The following is a 22,031-nucleotide window of genomic DNA, read 5'->3' as shown; positions in this document are numbered from 1 at the left end:
AGAGAATTGGAATTTTTTTTTTAATTTGCCTCTGGCTTTATCCATTATGAATTAGTCAAGAGCTACTTGTGTTAACTCTGGTTGCTTTTTGGATGGAAAGCAGCCAAGATGGAAATTGGGGTGGAAGGAGGATGTTCATCTTCAGGTAGACACAGTTGGTTTTCAAATAAGTCATCTTGATGATTTTCTGTAATGCATATCATTTGGATGGTTGCTGTTTTGTTGGTGGTTTGCTTTGCAGAATTCTGTTCAAATCGAAAATATTTACAAATCAGTATTTTTACATTGCACCATAATTTTGTCATTCACAGTTCTTCCCTCATAAAACAAACAAACACATATACAAACATTATATCTATTATTGAGGATTAAAAATCGTAATGTGAAAAACGAAGGTAGAGAAATATTTCAAGAATCAAAGCCATTCAAAAAGTGAGTGGTTGCTGTTGCATTGTGTTGACATTATTTTCACAACAATCAAGCCCATATCCCCAACCATAACCTTCACAGCAGTAGCAGCTTTGACAGTTTTTCTTAATTTCTTATATTGTTTTATTTTAGCACAGCTGGACTGCAGTATTGACCAATCAGCCTGGCTGTTGTATATTTTCTTTTCATTCAGGTATGTGAATTTTTGGCAGAGTCAAATGACATTGTATATTCCAATCCGTTAAATTTTTTGTTTGTGATTTGCATCGATATTGGTGTGACTAGGCTTTTAGGGGTGTGTGTGAGTCTGTCTGTCTGTGTGCGTGTGTGTGAAGTTTACAGGGCAGAGCGACTGGACAGATGGTCCTGTGACTCACTGTAAGTGGCAGCTACACCAGCTGGCACACCCTTAGATCTCATAACCCCTCCCCCACCTCTCACTCAACCCCTCTCAACACCCGACAGGGGGCTGTGCTTGATTAGGCAGGATTAATGATGCCCAGTACACTGGTGTGTGTGACTGTGAGACAGTATGACTGTGGCTGACTGTATTTACTGTTAGACTGCCTATGATTGTTGCTCCTCATAACTCAAACACGCGTGCAGTCAGTCATTACACCTAGAAGAGAGAAACGACACAACTCATGCTATTCCAAACCTGGATGTCTTTCCATTTATCTTTAAGAAAGTTTAAACCTTTTTAATACACATATATTCTTTATTAAAGTGACCTATTCATAAAGTTACCTTTTTTGAGTATTACTAGATTATATTACTATTTTACTATTACTTCTACCACATTTTGAAAATGAGAAGACAAATATTTTTATTCCATTGAATAATTACATTGAGAACTTTTTTTTTCCTCATTCAAACTTGTATGGCTTCAGAAGACTTCACATACGGATGTAGTTAAGGTCTATGGAGTCATTTTTGGAGCCATTGTTATTTTAGTATTATTTATATACTATTACAATATTTATTAGCATTTTCAGTTGGTTTTTATTTTTATAATTAGCTTTCATTTATCTTTCTTTTAGTTTTAGTAATTTTAGGACATCAACTTGTACAGTTTTGGAACAATATAAGAGTGAGTAAATGATGACAGAACATGTAATTTGAACATGTGAAATGTCACTTTAAAAGGCATAGATAATTTAAGTTGAACTAAAAGGTTGTGGGTTTAGCCCTGCAAGGGTTAATCCTTGAACTATCACTGTAATGGCCTTGAGCAAGACTTTTAACCTCAGGTTGACCCAGAGGGACCATCGATGTAACTTAAGACGGTTGCAAATGTCTGGCACTATACCATAAATTGTAGAAGAAATGCTCCATTGTGTGCTGATCTATTCTATTCTATTCTATTCTATGCTATGCTATAAGAAGGTTACCACATGTCTGCAACTGCTTTTGTTTATTAAGCTAACAAGTTAAATAAAATCTGTATCTAGCTATTCATCTCAATTGTAATGATACCATCACCATTTCACATGTTTTGGCAGTACAGGTGGCAAACTGATCTGGAAGCTCAACTCTGTTACAGGACTCACCCTGAACTGACTGGAAGCAGGACCAAAGAAGAGGACCGTTGCAAAATTGAAGATTATAATAGGCAATTTTGCACATCCTTTCAACAGGGTGCACTCTGAATCACCTTAAGCCCCTGGCTTATTTCATCCAGATTCAACTGGGCATCCTTCCTGCCATCAGACTGCATGGTATTGCCTCCTCCTGTCATTCCTACACATTAATCTTGATTGTTGTCCCAGTGAAGAGCAATAATGCAGCACAAGGTCACTTTTTAGATTCCAGCAGCATTGCTGTTCACACTTGTAATACTTTTTCCACTCTTTATGCGCTCATAATGCAATGCACAACTAAAAATGGATGTGCCACTCAAAGAGATTCTTCAAGGTTTAGTATTAAAAGCAAGAAACAGGAGTGCTCAGTTTATAAATGCTTCCCTGGTAATGATGGGAATCTATGTGTTGGGGATTCAGCAGTGGAGCTAAATTGCTTAATTGACTCCAAATTCAGAAGATGCTTTTGTTTATACCTGACATGAGGGAGAAAGAATTGCCAATGTAGATTTGCTTATCCAAGCTGGCTCCTCCTCCTTTTGTCAAGCAATAGCTGCCAAACACTGAGTAATGAGTGTAGGGACACAGATTTCCCCATGCCTTCCCCCAGAGAGTTCACGTGCTCTGCTGCGCCTGAGGGAAAATGTCGCTGTTCAGGTGTCAGCAGCAGTCTGCAGAACAGAGGCCTTCCCAGCCGTAACTCATCCACTGGGATCAGCGAGGCTTCATTGTGATGGAGCAGCAGAGAAATGTTCAATGGACAACTTTCTAAAGGCTGCAGCGAGGTTGGTTTGATGCCGGCGGCGAGATAGGGAGCCGTGTCTAATTGTGCTTCCACCTGGAGCTGGCTCAGTGGGCACGCAGCCTCCACTGTGTAATTGCTGCCCACATGCCAGGCCCGAGTGACATCTTCCTAATACTGTCACCTGACAGCCTATCACTCTTTCTCCCCATGCTAATGCAAATCTCTCTTTTTCTTTGCTGTTCCTGTGTCTCTTCACCTCTTTATCACCAATACACACACGCAAGCACATGTTCACCACATTGCTTCGGCAGTGTGTGTGTGTGCCCTGAATTACAGCCCTTACGATTTAAACAGGGATCCCACAGTCATGGACAACCTAGAAATATGAAATATAAGGGAAATTAAAACTTGTGATTTCCTGACTTTTAAGGCGTGTGTTCTTTTTTGTGTTCATTATTTCCATGCCTTCCTCTATGTCTCATGTTTAATGTAACTGTGTTTATTGTATGTTCAGCTATGAAATATTTTGTTAGCAAGACATTTGTTCTTTGGGAGTGCAAATATTATGTTATTATATCATGAAGAACATTCAGTGGTCAAAAGGTGTGGAAAAATTGTTTAAATAATTAATGAGGTTGGTGAAAGTTAAAAGTACATACTAAAAGTATTTTGAACAGTTTCATTTTTTTTTATTTCTTTAGAAAAAATACATTTAATTGATCATTTATCCACAATAAAATTCAAAATAATTGTTGGCTTGTTGTATTTACCAGAATTGTAATATCAATTAATTTCTAATAGTATAAAAATTGTGGTTAGTTATTCTATAAAACATCCTACAAAAAACACTTACTGTGTGCTGATGTTTCAAAAAACAAAACAAAAACAAAACATCAAATATGCTGTGTCTCTCCGCCAGAGCCCTACATACATCCATCTTATCTTGTTCCTCCCCAGCTCTTTAAAATGACTGTTGTATAACTATCTTACTTTGGAATGCGCACCCATGCCTTCAACTACTTTTTCTCCCTGCACTTAACCCACAGTGTGGGTATACGCTGTACTGATGGGAGGATGGAGGAAAGTGGAACAGAATGTGAGAATGAGATATTCGCAGTAATTTGGTAATGGGTATCACAGGACCAGACTGTGAATAAGTTATTCAGCAGGGAACTGGGCCTGCACTAAATTCCAATGAGCCCAATGCAGTACTGCTATGTGCGTGCCATCATAGAGAATTTGAGAAAATAAAAGCAAAAGGAGCGGGCGATAGGTTCTTTTTAAGGGAGAGAGTTTAGTCTTGTGGTCTCATAACTTGAGGAATTTGTTTATGGGCGCTCGAGGACTGTGGACTGGCGTGCTTGAATGTGTGTGTGTGGGGATGTTAAAGAACTAAAAGGGGTTAAATATGTGCATACATTTATTGTGAGCAAGCTTTGCAGCTTTTGCAGTGTGTCTCTTACCTGTCGCAATGGTTGCACTTGAAAGGTTTGGCACCAGTGTGCTTGCGGTAGTGCCTCGTCAGTTCGTCGCTTCGTGCGAAACGCCATTCACAACCTTCCCAGGAGCATTTGTAAGGCTTCTCACCTGCATGCACAAACACACATCACTTAATCCCTGCTTCGCCATTCACACACACCTGTTCACAGATGGTGCACCTCTGGAGTGAGGCAGACGCTGTGCTACTGTAAGCACCATCAGCAGTTCCATTATATCCATCATTCATTACTGTTTCTCTCAATCACATATCCAAGCCAACCAATCAGATCGCTCACTTTATCTCCCAGTCGACCCATTGCATCTCTGTAGCACATACCTCCTGCATTCCTAGTCATCGACATTTGAAAAATGCTGCCTTCTCAGTCAATATATGGAGGTGATCGTTTTCAGACACAGAAATTGATCAGATTGAGAAATCGATCAACGGTCATTTTCCATCTTTTTTTAAATCAATGAGGGGCTGCCTAAATGTGCTCAGCCACCATAACAGAACGAATTCATAACCCAAAGTCAAGTATGCAAAATGAAGCCATTTGTGCTAAATGTTCTCCACCCTCCCAGTGAGCTCTGAAATTCAAATGAAGTTAAACAGATAAGAAAGGAGATACCAATTGTTCCACACGCTGTACTTTTTATGGCATAGATTTAAAATATGGCCTTGAGTGAGGGAGGAAGGGGGATTCCAACCACCGAAGAGAGTGTCCCAGCACAGTTGCAGTGTTCCTGGGGAACAGCATGGGCTTCAGCCCGGGGCCTGGGTGGGAATGGGGAGGCTGTCGATGGCACTGATTCAGATCTGGAGGTGGTAATGATAATTGGGGTCTTAATGACACTTAATGGGAAACAATGCCATATTCACAGCACAAGAGCTGCTAGCTTCTCCAGCAAACAATGTGTGCACCAATCTTTCTAACTACAGTAAAGCTTCATTAATGTTGAAGTTGCCCAATTGGAAATAGCTTTTCACTGAATTGATACCGACCATGGTTCTAAACTAGGATCACCACCAAGTTGGGAATTTATTTCTTAAATGAAAATACATGATATTAGGTTACGTTTAATCGTTGCGTTAGGGTTAGTTAGTTGCGTTATGTTTTTCAAGACATGATGTTAGCTTGACAAAGCCTTGTCTGAAAGTTTCATATATTTATTACATTTATTACAGTCAGTCAGACAAAGTAGGTAGGTTTCTAGGGCATTGTGAGTGGTTGTTCAGGCATTACTAGGAGGCTGCTCTGATTTTCTAAGTGGTTTCTATTGCATTTCTATGGTGTTTGTAGTTGATTGCTAAGATGGACTTGGATAGGAAGTCCAGACAGATAGACAAATGGCTATACAGATAGCTGGACGCACAGATGGATAAATAGACAGACGGCTAGATTTTTGGTTCTTGATTATCGAAAATGAATAAGTCTTCAAAAAAATCTTACTAAACCAATTTACTTGAAAGACCAAACTAGCCAGTCTAAACTACTCTTGACCAGCATATAAGTTCATTCTGTTCTATGCTAGTCTTTCGGCAAGGATGTGCCTGGACCTCCATGACTGTATCTGGACACTGGCAAAGAAAATCATAGAGAGGAATGGAAATGATTACAGGCTGTTATTTTCCTTTTTCCTTTCCTTTTCTTTTCCTTTCCTTTTTTTTTTTTTGTAAGGAAAATATGACCCAATAAGAGGTGGAGAAAATGGAAGGTATTCGCTTTTGCAATATTTGCAGTTGATATGAGCATACATATTGCTGTAATGAAATCAAAGTCTTTTTATCTATTTATCCCATCTCGGTTTTTAGATTTATGATGCAAGATGAGGTAAAGGATGACATAACGGCGGGTTTACCACTACATCGCTTGGTCGGTCCTGGAATTCTCTTATGATGCAAGACAAAGTAAAGAATGACATGGCAGCGGGGATGAGGAAAACGTCTCCAATACGTCTGACCAGTTCCTCTTTCCATCTCCCATAGACATATTTCTTGACTTTCGAAGACAGAGAAGAGTATTTTTAAATGTAATACAACATGCTTGGCCTTTTTTTTCAACTAGTTCACCTCTGGGAATACTGCAAATAAGTAGCATGTCTTCTTTGACATCTCATCTTTCTTTGCCAGGCAAGACGAGCACAAACAAACAGCAGGTCAAAGTGCCTTGAGGTTTATTTTATTATGTTTGCCTGTCCTTGAGCTCTTTCAATTTATAAAATCAGTTGGAGAAAATATCGCCACATCTGCTCTCATGTCTGTGACTGCTACAAGTGCACAGAAAGAGCATCTCTGTGTCATTTGGAGAGTGGCGGGGCCGCAGGTGTGAGACGGCAAACGTTTCGCACTACATTCACAATAATTGGCCAAAGACCCCCCTCATGCTCGCTCCCTCTTTATGCCGTAGCCCACTTACTCCCCCTCTTCCTGTCTGACAGCAGCGAGGCAAGGCTTGGACCTGCAACCATGGCAACCATAACACAGGCCAATTATAACTTGGAGAGTCAAGGATGCAAAATGGAGTCGCCTAGCAACCAGCCAAGAGAGGTAGAGAGAGTGTTAAAAGGAGAGAAGGGAGAGAGCAAGAGCCATCCAGTCAGTATGCAACCTATGGACACTCTGCAATACCAACCAATTATTGCTTGCTTTTGATATGCATGATGTAGTTGCCTGGCAACCCCAACTGTACCAAAAGAGGGTAGGGGAAAGGTGGGATTGATTTGGCATATTGGAGCTTCAATTGGTGTCTACAGCCACAAATAATCAACCTATTACTGTTTTTTTTTTTTTATATAGTCTCCTAGCAACGAGCCCCCTCCAAAACAGCAAGCTCCTTCCCTAGCACCAGTGTCACACTAGGTGTGTATGGTGCGCTTAATTACATTTCCTCAGGACAGAGTGGTGGTAAGCTATTATTGTCTCTGAAGTTTAGATTTCAGAGGTAGGGCCTAGTGCCCAATTATCATCCATTTATTTTGTCTTCTCCAGTGGCTCATTCTAACCCACTTTTACTCTTCAAATCCCATTTGGGGATGTGCCGTTCACTTCAGCAAACACTGTCGACAAGGCAAAGCAGGACCATGTCATTAGGCTCCACAGCTGCTCTACAAATATATGAGCATAAATGATTGAGTTTAAATGTGAAAAATCAGCAATAAAATAAGTGGTGCTGATAGCAGATATACACGTTTTCATTTCTGACCTTTCATGAACTACTGTAGCAGAAATGAGTCAAATCAGACAAATCAAAGAGTCTATCAGAGCTGTGTGCATTGAAACATGAGCTGAATTCCTCAGGAAGTCGTAACTCAGTTCGAGTGCCACAAGAACCAAACAAGATGACCAACCAACTTGTTCACGCAACAGCTTTCAACATGAACACCACTAGAGCAATTATTTACAATTTCAATTCGAAGAAGAGATTGTCAAATTATGTTGTTCATAATTGAAATGCAACGCTGGACATCACATGAAAACCCATGAGAGTACTGCACACTTACAAGAGAGTCCCCCCCCCCCCACCTAGCAGAACCAGACTGAAATTCCTAAGGTGGGGGAAGGGCTTTAAACCTCTATCTTCACAGAAAAGTCCTTTGCCAGAGAATGCCAAAGAAACTTCTTTTGTACATATCTATGGACCAGAATGAACTCAAAAAGACTCATAAATGAATCAGTCCATCGCATCACTCCATATTCATTTATGTGTAACCCACACATTTGACTATCATGTTATAATCACTTATTGTGTATGTTTTTTTTTAAATAACTATGGTATAGCTGAAGGGTACATAGTCGTGTTTGATATGTGTGTGATCGCATTTTCTTGCTTGATATTGTCCTGACAATCATTTATTTGTAAAATATATCATAATCATGTTATAGGAATCATGTCCAAAATTAGACCCTGTGAGGCAAGAACCACATGCTTGGTAAGATAAACAAATGATTTATGATACCCACCCCAAGAACATATCTGATTGGTCAAGGCAACATTTGAGGGGTGGCCAACAGGAAGTTTTAAATACTTTGGACACGATGTAATTTTGCTTTTTAGTCATGCCTTGCTTTTAGTCTGCCTGCTGCTATTAGCCATGTCGGCTTTTAGTCGGCTTTTAGTTGGCTTTTAGTTCTAGTCTAGCTGCTGCTATTAGCCATGTCGGCTTTTAGTTCCAGCCTTGCTCGTGCTATCAGTCATGCCTGCTCTTAGCTTTTAGCTTGTAGCTTTGCTACCTAGCTTTAGCTTGTAGCATCTAGCCATGCGGTAGTCATCATTGTTCTTTGAGCGCGGTTCCAGCGTGCCTGCCTGCTGCTACTATGAGAAGGAACACAACCTAGTCTCGTCAAACTTTATTTCTTTTCTTTTCCGTTTGAAAGTTTCGTGTTCTGAGTTAAGTTTTGTAACGTCCATTCAACTTCAACCAGCGAACACGACTCTGCACTTTCAGCCAACGCCCAACAACCACGGGCTTCCCAAGACGTCACTTCAGAGACTGAACTTCCAGCCAATCAACGACCTCGGGATAGCCCTTTCACCGAGGCTCCTTCTTCACAGGAGATGCAAGTAACTTTACCTCCAGACTGTGACCTTTACTGGTGTATCTAATATAATTTTAACCTCATTGAGGAACTCAATGCGAGCGCTAATTACGTGATTGATGGTTGTTCATGTTTATGCAATTTAACGTATTGCTGTTAACTTGGGATTCCATATTTCCATTCTCTTAAACTCATCTTTCCCTAACTTTCGACCTTCCTGCAACTTGTGTGAATGTGTGTGTGCGTGCGTTTATGTGTTAGATTAGTTTATATGTCTTAGATTTATCTAATAAAGCCTTATTCATATTGAAAAGAGAAGTATCTTGTGTTTTGTGCTTACAAGTTAATGTCTTAAACTGCCGATCTTGTTACTGTGCTAATTGATAGTGTTTTCACTATAGTTTGGATATTAGTATCCAGCGCAGATTTGATGTTAAACGGCTCGTTCACTGAACCGCAGGCGCGTCTCCGTGAACAGCCGTGAAACAGTGATTCTGTTCAAATTCCCTTTAAAATCTTAAATGATTCCCTTTGAGCTAAATTGACCTGTTTCCCTTACATTTATAATGGTGGAGAATGCGGGCAGTTTAACCTAAATTGTGAGCATAAACCAAGTTATTTAATCTTTGATTTTGCTAAAGGAATGACGGATGAAAAGCTTGCGAGACCGGAGTATGTAGGTGTGTGTGTGACCCGTGACGTAAGCAGCGCGCGCTTGAATGAAAGGAGCTAGAGGAGACTTTAACTCGAGTCCGTCTCCCCTTTGTTAACAGCAGTAAGTGAACTTAAAAGTAAACATCTGAGATCGTACAATAAGGTAGAAATTGAGCGTGTTCCTCATTTGTGTAATGCCTTGTTTTATAGCTGATTCGATTTCACTGCGTGTTCCAGTGTCTCAAACGCTATCTCAGTCACTGTTTGCTGAACGGAGCTAAACTGTTAGTGTTTCAAAAGGGATATAAATCGGTGAATAAAGAATAGTTTGAGCGGGTTCCTCAATCTATTTATCAAAGTCCCCGTATTCATATTTCATATAGTTTGATTGCCAGTGCGTGTTCCACTGCCGAATCAAATTTGATATTCGACTCCCCTACGTTAACGTTAAACATTAGAGAACAATGTTTGCCCATTTGTATCCGTTCACAAAGTGAATGCAATCTCGCGTAACACTGCGTGTGTCCGAGAGTAATTTGAATGGGAGTGTTTTAAAAGCTTGATCAAGTAAAGTTTAACTGTGTACCAACAGCGAAGGAAAACTTTTATGTTTGTGTCCAGAAAAACTGGCACGGAGATTCAAATTGCTGAGATTGATATAACTGTGTTCCCTTAACTACAGCAGGAAGCTGCTATTTGAATTAAGATAAATTTAACTCTATACAAACTGAGAGTTTAAGTGCCACATCGCAAAACCAACTGAAAGGCGGTGTTGTTATTTGTACAGTGTTGAAATGAGCCGACATTTCATGTAACATGCTTAACTGTATTTGCAACAATGCAACGATTCATGTACTAATCCACTAGAATGTGTTTTGGTTGCCATAGTGACGACCGTGACCCGGAAGCCTAACGTACTTCCGGAGCAACTCTGAACTGTGCATGCGCAGCGCACAAACTCCGCGGTGTCGCTAAGCTAACGAAACCATTGCATTTACATTGAAGTCTATACTAAAGCCACTAGCCTCAAAGGTTAGCCGTTAGCAGTACAATCCAGTGGATGAATAGTGTGTGTTTGGGCAACGCTGACGTGATTTAACCATTTTAAACATCTTAACTAACACTTGTTAGTCTCTTTCTTTTTATCGCTCTGTTTTCTCACTAGACCACTTATTTTCATTTTACTAGAAAGGGAAATACTGACTCACAATTATTAATTGTCAAATTGAAATTTAATTGAAACATTAAATTTATTTTGAATCATTTAAAATTTCCCTCTCAGATCATTTCATATGATCTTTTATTTCTAGTATTCTCTTTTGGTCTTAATTATTTTAGGAATGAATAAGCCTTGAACTTTGGAAGTTAAGTAAACTTATTCTTCCTAATTTATTTATTACCCATCTGAATATATGCTATTCAGACCTTTACTTATTTGAATGCGTTTTACCCCTCTTCCTATTTTGGTTATACACTTAACCACTATTGTGTTACTTATTGATTTCCTCTTTTTAATTTCATTTTTGCATATTTTGCCCATTTATTAATTTTTTTAATTTTCCTATTTCTTACCATTTCTTTTGTGTATCCTAGCCTGGGAACGACAAACCTGAGTCCTAAAAGGAGACATTGTTATCCCTCACTACGAGTTCAAATAAATTAGAAAGACAACCCTCTTTCACTTAAAGTTTATTTTGTTTGATTAGTTGTGCAGCAACTAACACAACGCTCTCCTTGTAGTTGAGATAACCGCTACTGAGACTTACCATCTCCGTCCTCTCTCTCCTTTACTTTCCTCTTCTCTTTTTACATTTGTAGGACATGTAAGAACCATCAATCAATTCTAAGTGAAGTAAATACACAATCGTGCCAAAGACGACGAATCATCCTTATGAATTTGATTGTAATCATCCTCTCATTTGTTCTTCCTAACCTCCCTACATTTGGAAACGCAATCCAAGTTTTAGCATCTCATCCAACGTTGCGATCAATTTAATAGAGATACGTGTTGAGCAACTGTCGCCTTCGCTGACTCCCTGGTGAGAGGTCCAACTGAAAGGTGTACGGTGTCAATCCTGTCAGACTAAGAAAAGAGATATCAGAATTATTATTGTATTCTTTTGTCCAAAGCAAGAAATATAATAATATTGTTTATGTTTTTGATAACATTTAATTGGAAAAATAATTTTCCTCATTTGAAAAACAGAAATTTTGCTTGTCATTTGAATTTGTTTTTCACCTCTGTCTCTCTTTTCCTCTTCCTCATTAGAGTGACAAAGTCTTCGCATCTCTAGTCTACTTAGACACCCTGAGACCAACACAGTCATCACCACATTTCACTAGTGGTTCACAATCACTGATACAACACTTAGTTGTCCCACCACACATAGGCTTTTACTCCACACAGATCTGTGTCAGTCTCTCTTCTCCCCAGCGTGCCAACATGCCGCAGACTGCAGACCCCATTTCCCATGGGGAAGATGTGAACGTTTGGCTGAGAGGCATAACAGACAGCCTCACTCCAAAGACATTTGAACTGTTATTATTTTTAATAATAATCCTAATCCTGAGAAGATTCCTGACACAAGATTCAAGCCAGAACAACAACCACGAAGAGCTAGTCAAGATCACAAGCTCACTAAGCTATGCCTTCACAACCCAGCTGAAACTGAGCGACAAGCACATCACCCACCTTCAAGAGGAGCTGACACGTGCTCAACGTCGCATAGACAAGCTGGAAGTGAAAGTTCAAGATCAACTCAAAGCACCCAGCGAGAGGGAGCAGGATACAACAGAACAAGTTATGAAGCTCCAAGCAGCCCTGGCAGCAGCTCAGCTCGACCAGCAACATGCAACGGCTGCTCAGAAAGACCTGGTAAACAGACTCCAGTATGCCGAACGGCTACTGGAGAAAGCCAAGATAGACATCAGAAACAAGAACTCTGAAATCAGTGCTTTGAAAGACCACCTTGAAAGGTACAGAACTGAAATGGACAATCTGACCCAACAACTAGATGATACCAACGATGAGCTCTACATGGTCAGAAAAGAACTCCAAAATGCTTACAAGCACAAACAAGAGCCAAGGAAAGAGAAACCTCTCTTAGCCTCATCACTGCTGAGCAGAGCAGAGTCCCACGTCCAAGAACTGGCATATGACGAAAGGAGCGAAGGGCCACAACCCAAAACCTCACCTGCCTTCGCCACACAACCCTTTCCTGCCAACGAAAGAAAACCTCCCGTCCAAGGCCTTGAAGCTGCACACGGGATGACAATCAAAGACCTCAACAAGCTGTCTAAAAACATCAGCAGGTTCAACCCGAACTCCACAGAGAGCCCCGACATCCAAGCTTACCTGCGAGATATCGAATTTCACCTGGAAGTGAGACCTCATGTGACTGACAGAGACTGGTTATACCTCCTTAGAGCCACGTCCAGTCCCGAGGTACGAAACTTTCTAGATCGACAGCCCAGTCAAACCAAGTCAAACTACCAGCGACTTCGTGAGGTCCTGATTAAAGAGTTTACAGACCCAGAGTCTGAACATGGACTGTTAACTGCCTTGGAAACCAAACAAGGTCGTCAAGAGACTCCGACAATCCTACTTTGGTGCACACAACAACTCTGACCTTGAAGAGGATGTGAACTTCAAAACCCTCTTCCTAAAGAATCTGCACCCTGGAGTCAGTCACCATCTAGGTGTCATGGCCTGTCCGAACTCCATGACCATCCAACAGTTGCGTGACCTAACACAGAAGGCCTATAACAAGCAGAAGTTGGCCTCAAAGAAAGGTAACAAAACATCCACACTCTTGAACTCTGTCAACAAAGATTCAAGCCTTGCACTGGACGACACCCAGTGGCATCACAACACCAGAGTCTTCCATCAAGAGCACAGAGAACGTGACGCCCATATCCACGACCGCTTTCAGCCCAACTGCTGGAAAAGTCCATGGGACCAGCCACGTTTCTCAAGAAACCAAAAGGATAAGAACATCTGGAAACCTAACCAGATATCCAAAGGTAATCACCTGACTCATCCAAGAGCAACTCGTGTGGGTAAGCGACAACAAAACCCACCTCAGCACCACTCAGACATGCACAGTGCTGAGTATGCACAAGAACATAACCGCTTACCATTAGAAGACACGGAACAAGTCATGGAACAACTAAGAGAGTTCCTTCAAGACAATTTACATGCATATGACCACAAAGTTGAGTCGTGCTCGCTGTGACCAGCGACAGAACGGAAGGCCGGTGATCACCTGGTGCACCACATCAGAGATGACAAGCACCTGTTCAACAACAACCCAGAATGAACAAGTCTTTAACGGCCAACTGTTGATGAAAAATCTGAGGTACTAAAGGACATCACCTCAGTCACTAACAAACTGTCAAATGAACTCCAACTCCAAGTACCACATTCCCTGTCTGTGCAACAGCAACCACCAGAGCACAGAAGGTCAGAAAGTCTGCTACAGCCAGAAGGCATCACAAGAAGAATGCAACATAGGAGACAAGTTTTGCAACTCAGCTTCACACAGCCATGCCAAACTGCCTCCGACTGTCTGCTAAAGAACTTCCTGCCTTGCTGGACTGACCCCTCATTAGACCATGGACATGCCCTCATCCAAGCCAAGGATGCTGAGAGCCAGTCTTCAGTGACATGCTAGAAAAAGGGGGAGACAACACAGATTTGAACAGATCTGACCACACATGCACTACACCAGTAACACACAACATTACCTACACCCAGAGGTAAACACATCTACTGATAACACAGTCAACAAACATATTCTTCCCACAGGTAGAATATCCAACTTTTAGCGTAACAAAGTTACACATACCCACCATGAAGAAACGTGCAGCCATCCTCACAATAGGTAGAACACCTGACACTAAGTTAAGGTTCACGACACACTAGCTGCACCTGACATCCTAGCTCAATAGTAGTTGTAACACATGCTAGGAAAACCCACAGCAGCCTTGTTTTGTTTTGTTCTTCTTTTACCTATCCTTCTCCTTCCCCTCTTTCCTGAGTAGGTGAAACGCCTAGACACCCTGCGAGGGTCGAAGGTCTGATATTAGGATTGACTCGCAACACCTAATATCCGCCAGCCACTCTAAACTGAATGGAAGCCAGAGAGCTCCATGCATGATAGGTCAATTCATTGAATTGAAAATGAAATTACTAGAAAACTAATGGTAAACATGTAAAGTAAGACAACCTAGAAGAACCAAACAAAGTTAACCACAAATTTGATTGATGAATCAAAATAAAAACAATTTCCAAGACGATCTAAACTATCCTCAATGTGCTAAACTACATTGACTAATTGAACTTAACCACGTGTACCTATATAACCTGATGCCTGCACCAGTACAGTAACTGTCATGGAGGTGTTGTCTTGCTGTTTGCTGTGTTTGTCTGCTTCTTCTGCCTTTGTTTCTCCAGCGATCGACGATGTCTTCACCTAAACACCTCGCCGATCGAAAGGGGGATATATGTAGCAGAAATGAGTCAAATCAGACAAATCAAAGAGTCTATCAGAGCTGTGTGCATTGAAACATGAGCTGAATTCCTCAGGAAGTCGTAACTCAGTTCGAGTGCCACAAGAACCAAACAAGATGACCAACCAACTTGTTCACGCAACAGCTTTCAACATGAACACCACTAGAGCAATTATTTACAATTTCAATTCGAAGAAGAGATTGTCAAATTATGTTGTTCATAATTGAAATGCAACGCTGGACATCACATGAAAACCCATGAGAGTACTGCACACTTACAAGAGAGTCCCCCCCCCCCCACCTAGCAGAACCAGACTGAAATTCCTAAGGTGGGGGAAGGGCTTTAAACCTCTATCTTCACAGAAAAGTCCTTTGCCAGAGAATGCCAAAGAAACTTCTTTTGTACATATCTATGGACCAGAATGAACTCAAAAAGACTCATAAATGAATCAGTCCATCGCATCACTCCATATTCATTTATGTGTAACCCACACATTTGACTATCATGTTATAATCACTTATTGTGTATGTTTTTTTTTAAATAACTATGGTATAGCTGAAGGGTACATAGTCGTGTTTGATATGTGTGTGATCGCATTTTCTTGCTTGATATTGTCCTGACAATCATTTATTTGTAAAATATATCATAATCATGTTATAGGAATCATGTCCAAAATTAGACCCTGTGAGGCAAGAACCACATGCTTGGTAAGATAAACAAATGATTTATGATACCCACCCCAAGAACATATCTGATTGGTCAAGGCAACATTTGAGGGGTGGCCAACAGGAAGTTTTAAATACTTTGGACACGATGTAATTTTGCTTTTTAGTCATGCCTTGCTTTTAGTCTGCCTGCTGCTATTAGCCATGTCGGCTTTTAGTCGGCTTTTAGTTGGCTTTTAGTTCTAGTCTAGCTGCTGCTATTAGCCATGTCGGCTTTTAGTTCCAGCCTTGCTCGTGCTATCAGTCATGCCTGCTCTTAGCTTTTAGCTTGTAGCTTTGCTACCTAGCTTTAGCTTGTAGCATCTAGCCATGCGGTAGTCATCATTGTTCTTTGAGCGCGGTTCCAGCGTGCCTGCCTGCTGCTACTATGAGAAGGAACACAACCTAGTCTCGTCAAACTTTATTTCTTTTCTTTTCCGTTTGAAAGTTTCGTGTTCTGAGTTAAGTTTTGTAACGTCCATTCAACTTCAACCAGCGAACACGACTCTGCACTTTCAGCCAACGCCCAACAACCACGGGCTTCCCAAGACGTCACTTCAGAGACTGAACTTCCAGCCAATCAACGACCTCGGGATAGCCCTTTCACCGAGGCTCCTTCTTCACAGGAGATGCAAGTAACTTTACCTCCAGACTGTGACCTTTACTGGTGTATCTAATATAATTTTAACCTCATTGAGGAACTCAATGCGAGCGCTAATTACGTGATTGATGGTTGTTCATGTTTATGCAATTTAACGTATTGCTGTTAACTTGGGATTCCATATTTCCATTCTCTTAAACTCATCTTTCCCTAACTTTCGACCTTCCTGCAACTTGTGTGAATGTGTGTGTGCGTGCGTTTATGTGTTAGATTAGTTTATATGTCTTAGATTTATCTAATAAAGCCTTATTCATATTGAAAAGAGAAGTATCTTGTGTTTTGTGCTTACAAGTTAATGTCTTAAACTGCCGATCTTGTTACTGTGCTAATTGATAGTGTTTTCACTATAGTTTGGATATTAGTATCCAGCGCAGATTTGATGTTAAACGGCTCGTTCACTGAACCGCAGGCGCGTCTCCGTGAACAGCCGTGAAACAGTGATTCTGTTCAAATTCCCTTTAAAATCTTAAATGATTCCCTTTGAGCTAAATTGACCTGTTTCCCTTACACTACTGATTTGTTAATTGTCCTATAAATGTTCAGATGTTAAAGGTATCAGTCAGTTTGTTTATTATTATTTCAAGTGAGCTTAAAATATGCAGTTTGGAAAAAGGTTGTATGCATGTCTTATGTCTACAAAATTTTGAAACATTCTAATACACTTTTTAGAGTTTTGAATGCTCCTGAGCGAAAATATTAGTGTAGGGTCCTGTAGCATGTACGCGTCCCTTAAATCCTGTTGAAATTTTAATCTCCCTGTTTTAGTAATCTATGGAAATAAAAAATAACAAAAAACAGAAACAGGATTAAACCAATTGAAATAATAATTCTGTCTTGTAATAAACACATAATGTGATGAGCCAGCAAGCCAAAATGTCTCTTCTGGGTTTTATTTTCCCCTTTTTTCTGCTACTGCTTATCCCCCGCCCCCCATCTTCAAAAGTGAAAGTGCCGTCTATACACTAGAATCAGCCCAAAAGTGATTAGCATCACCAGTGCTCACAGGAACCTGCCGAGTCAACAGCTGGCCACAGGGACCAGATATGCTGCATTGAGGCCACTCTCACAGTAGGTTTCGGGGCCACGGCAGAGTGCAAGACGCTCTCAGGTTCAGCGAGAGGGCAGAAACGACGGCACCGGAGCGTGCAAGCCCGAATTAGCTGGGAAACGAGATTTAGCTCAGTCAGTCTATCAATCATCTTGCAATTACTGACTGCACTGGCAGGTTTTTGAATGGTGTGGCTGGGTTCATTTTAGTCTGAGATTAAGGTGCAGGAGAGAGAAAATCAGCTACCTTGCTGTAGGGTTGTGCTGCAAAAATCGAGTTAGCTCCACAAGATCTCTTGTGACCCTTTTGTAGTATCAGAGGCTTGGCAAAGAAGATTTTCCAAACTCTGAAACGTCATCTCATTACATGCAGAGTTAGACTTGGTATACCTGAAACCTTTCTCCAGGAAAGTAAAAAATGCTACATGTGATGCTAAATGCGAAAAAAACACATGATATCACTGGTGCAGGTAATCACCTGTATGTGTCCTCTGGTGTGCCTTTAGGTGGGAGCTTTTTGTGTAAACCTTCCTACAGCCATTAAACTGGCAACGATGGACCCTCTTTTTGTTCTCCGGAATGTCTCCTCCGCCTACTGTTCCCAGTCCTCCCTCTCCGTCACTCTGTGTGCCGCCGCGGTTTGGTGGTGAAGGTAGCGAATGTGTCGCCACCAGCTTTGCTGCTCCAAGACCGACTTTCTTGGCCACCAATTTCAGTGTGAGCGTGCCATCGGCTGTGGCGGTAAGAGTCTGCGTAGGCTTGACAAGATGGCGTCCCAGTTCCGGAGAGGAAGGTGGAGTGAGGGACGTGACTGCGTTTAGCTGGGCAGGATTAACCCCTCCGCTGGCTTCTTTCAGCCCTGCCTCGGAATTCTTGGTGTTGGCAGGGGCATGAAGGTTTTTGGGTAGGGATACAAGCAGAGGTGGCAGGCTGGGCTCATCAGATAAACTGGGCAGCAGGGGATCCAGCAGGTCCTCGTCGCTATCTCCCTTCATGAAGGCTGGCGTAAGGAGGCAGTCGAGCTCCTCATCGAAGAGCTCCGAAAGCCTTTTGGGCTCCGTCTGTAGGTACCTCTCCAGTTCAAGACATGTCTGCAGGAGAAACAGAAATGCATAAACGTAAGACAATAAGCTTCAGAATACTCTTTAAGTCCAGTGAAGTTCGAAGAGGGAATGCTAACCATCTGAAAAAACACTTGTGGTTACAGCTGAATGTGCTACAACAAAATATCTAGTTGGGATTGGTTCAGTCGGTCACACTATGGAAGGTGTAAATGACTAGATATGCTACATAGAGAGTTTTGGAAAGAAACATTTTGAAGTCAGCCAGGGGGAAAGATTTTCTGGAAGAGAAACTGAATATCCGTGGAATTATTTCACTTTGCTGTGGTTGAGGGAGCAATATTTATCCATGTAGCATAGTGCTTGTTGTACGGTTCTTATTGAGCGAGAAATTATGGTCTTATTACTTAAGATACCTTTCCCCTCACTCAGGTTTTTCCTCTGATGAATACTTTGGCAGGCAGAGGGAGAACGGAATAGAAAGACAGCGCTATCATGGCTCACTGACTGCTCACTCAGCAGTTTTTTTTCAGTGGTTTAACATTATTGTTCCCCAGTCACAGTGGCCAGTTTGGATATTAAAGAGTTCTGTTCACTGTTGCAATAAAAGCACTTTGACACTCAAACAGCAGTAGAGTAAACCTTCCAACTCTTTACTTCATGCCAGCAGTAAATTACCGTATAGTAGCTGTACATGCCCTCTCTTAACTTATTCTGTCGTCATCTTTACCTCAGACCTAAATAAATCTTCCAAAAAGAAGATTTTGCATAGCATCTGTTTTCTGCTGATAAACTGCACTTTTTACGGAATTTTACTGAACTGAAATATGCATACGCATGGAGTTTTTAAACTGGTGTCTGGGGTCCTCTAGGGGGTCTGAAACAAATGCATGCAAGAATGCACTTTTCATGAAAAAGTTGAAAAATTCCAAATTGCTTGTTTTACAAGAGATTAATTGTAGATTAATTACAAACTGTGTAATTAACAGTAAGAACAACAACAAATCTGCATAACATATAATATATATATATATAAATAAAACAGCAGAAATTACTGTTTAAAACCTAATACAGATAAAACCTAATACAGAACAGAAGTGTTAGAAACCGTATCAGAAGATTTCACTGAAATATTGACCATTCAATTAACCTGAAGCCAAATGGTTCCTGTGCACTTTCATTGACCTCAGTGGTGACACCAAAAAAAAAAGAAAAAAAAATCCTATAGCTACAATTGCATGTTATGCAATACAGTAGAGCCTTCAACAAAGACTAAAATAACTGAAATGCAGTCCACTGCAGCATCTACAATTTACCACTGCAAGCTCTCCCTGTGAGATCTGTGTTCATTTATGATTCTGAGCACTACCTGGAAAGTGCATGAATTATCCATAAACTGAAGCTTTTTTAGATATGTTTTAGCGAGCAGGAATTTTAGCAACTGAGACAGATCATGCACCTCTGGAATTATTCCATTCTTGTGCATTTTGTAGGCCTTATTACTTAATAGATGCCCTGAGGACATACCCAACCTGCCTTAATAAGAACCGAGCAGCATACAAATAAATTCTCTATGTCATGCAGCTTAAAGCAACATGCTATTAAGAGATGACAGAGGGTTAAAAGAGCTTGGCATAACCACACTATATTTTCACATGCATCTGTGCAACCACATAAACAAAAAAAAAAAGTAAAGAAAATGTAGATGAGGTGAATCAACTCTTTTGTACTAGCTGCTAGTGTAGAAAGCCCATTCATACCCTGCGTATATTGTGCACACTGAGCTCCATACATTATAAATGCAGTGCCAGGGGGTTCACAGGCAGCACTAAGAGGCAATGTCAGACAAAGAGCGGGCAGAGAGAGAGAGAGGCGAGGGGTAGAATCGCAAAACTGTTATTAGCAAATGTGGAAGCAGTCCAAGTTAGACACAAAGGGGAAATTATCGCCAATATCAGAGTCGGTTCCTCTCATGGTCTCCGCTCTCTGCTTGGATAATAAAGTCAGCACATTATCTAAACTAATGTGTTTATATCTCCACACCCTCATCTAACAAAACAGACCCTTCTCTATTTTGGGGGTTGAAATTATGATGATTTTTCGCTCATACAAATAGATTTTAATTAAGCATTTTGGCTTCCATGAGATGTCGTTTGAAGTTCTACCTCTTGATGCAAAACCGATCTCTCCTGCGCTCCTCTCTCTCTCTCTCTCCCTCTCTCTCCCTACACAGCATGCGCTGATGACTAATTAGCCACTCAAACGACCCAGCAAAGAGAGGCTCTTTATTCAGTTAATTTGCTGATGGGAAGCCTAAGTGTGTATGTGTGCATCTGTGTGCTTGTATGAGTGTAAGAAGTAGTGGCTAAGAACAACACTTGAGTTAAAAGTGCCGTATTTATATATTTATTTCACTTTTTTTTAGGACTGTAGGAAGATCTGCTGCTAAAAAATATTTTTTAGGGTCTAATGCAATAGATTTTTCATCCCTGATGGAAAATACATTTTAAACCAGCAAGCATGTTCTCAGCTGATTTCCCAGCCTGCATTGCATTTGGGGTTTGGTTGGTTTAGCAGGTCACCATGCTGATCCTCTACGATGACCAACTGAAAAGTTTCCCAGATCCCTTTAAAACCAGCAAACAGGCTGGCTAAACTAACACTAGCAAACCAACATAGGCTAGTTTAAGATATTTTATTTGTAATTTTTTTTAGCAAGAACAGGAGAATCGCAGTAAGTTCCATCCATGTACTGATGTTTCAAAGAACCCAGTAGAGCTTCACTTTTCCTCTATTTCCACCAATGTGCTGATCTGAAAGACCTATAATGTAACATCAATTACCTTTTTTTTTAAACCCTAGTCAGCACGAGAACCATTTATATTTAAAAGGAACCCAAGAAAATTGTCCTTTGACGTATGTTAAAGATTGTATGTCATGCAAAAATATGAACAGGCCAGTTGTAGCTTCCTGCAAAACCTGTCCTCGACTCTGGCAATGTTTTGTTCAGTAGAGCAAAGGCATTGTCAATGATCTGGTGATGAAAGCTGTCTATAATATGCCATCATTCCATACCCTGCAGTGTTAATAACAATTTCCCAGGGTGCTGTGATCCCACCATGGCCATTAGCTTTTTACGACCATAACATTCCCTTGTAAGACTGAATATGCGTCCTTCATGTATTGAAGGGCTTTTAGCCTGTTTGCACACCAAGTTCATTTATCTATATTATTTCAAGTATTTTTTAGGGATCTGGTATGGCTCCTGCACGATTACCTCCATAATGACACAACAATTACCCAGGACCCCTTAGAGACAATTTGTGCCAAGTGACACAAACTCGCCATCAACCTCAAGAAATGTTCTGAAACTTTATAGCCCATAAGGACCTCCCTCCAGGATCTGTCTATCTAAGCACCGAGAGAGATACCGAGCCGCCTGCAAATTTGCAGTCAAAGGCATATCCTATCTGTCCCGATGACATATAAACCATCATCACAGCAGGGTGGACACCAGAGTCATCTGAGGCCCTCACCGTCATGGATAGGATTTCACGGATCTTGCGCGCCTTTTAAACTGCTCTCTCTGTTTGGTTCCTGCACCTCGCCGGCTGAGCTCAGG

At 41.0% G+C, this 22,031-nt stretch overlaps 1 protein-coding gene across 3 annotated transcripts in view; it reads right to left on the bottom strand.

The window, feature by feature from the left end:
• LOC113053224 (Krueppel-like factor 7) overlaps nucleotides 1-22,031 on the bottom strand; it is a 52,483-nt gene that overhangs the window by 5,462 nt on the left and 24,990 nt on the right. For 2 of the 3 annotated variants that reach the window (XR_003277190.1, XM_026218076.1), the window contains exons 2-3: nucleotides 17,827-18,439; nucleotides 4,218-4,341 (exon numbers count right to left, since the gene is read on the bottom strand). Coding sequence is in view for 1 of the 3 variants with exons in the window: in XM_026218076.1 (XP_026073861.1) it covers nucleotides 4,218-4,341; nucleotides 17,827-18,439 (737 nt within the window). In the remaining 2 variants the exon portion in view is untranslated. Of the gene's footprint in view, nucleotides 1-2,485; nucleotides 3,131-4,217; nucleotides 4,342-17,826; nucleotides 18,440-22,031 lie in introns of all 3 variants that reach the window. The other variant, XR_003277191.1, reaches the window with a different exon arrangement.

The sequence above is a fragment of the Carassius auratus genome, chromosome 34 (genome assembly GCF_003368295.1).
Source record: "Carassius auratus strain Wakin chromosome 34, ASM336829v1, whole genome shotgun sequence".
NCBI lineage: Eukaryota > Metazoa > Chordata > Actinopteri > Cypriniformes > Cyprinidae > Carassius > Carassius auratus.
The sequence above is the reverse complement of the archived record's forward strand: the minus strand, read 5'-3'. Positions and strand labels throughout refer to the sequence as shown.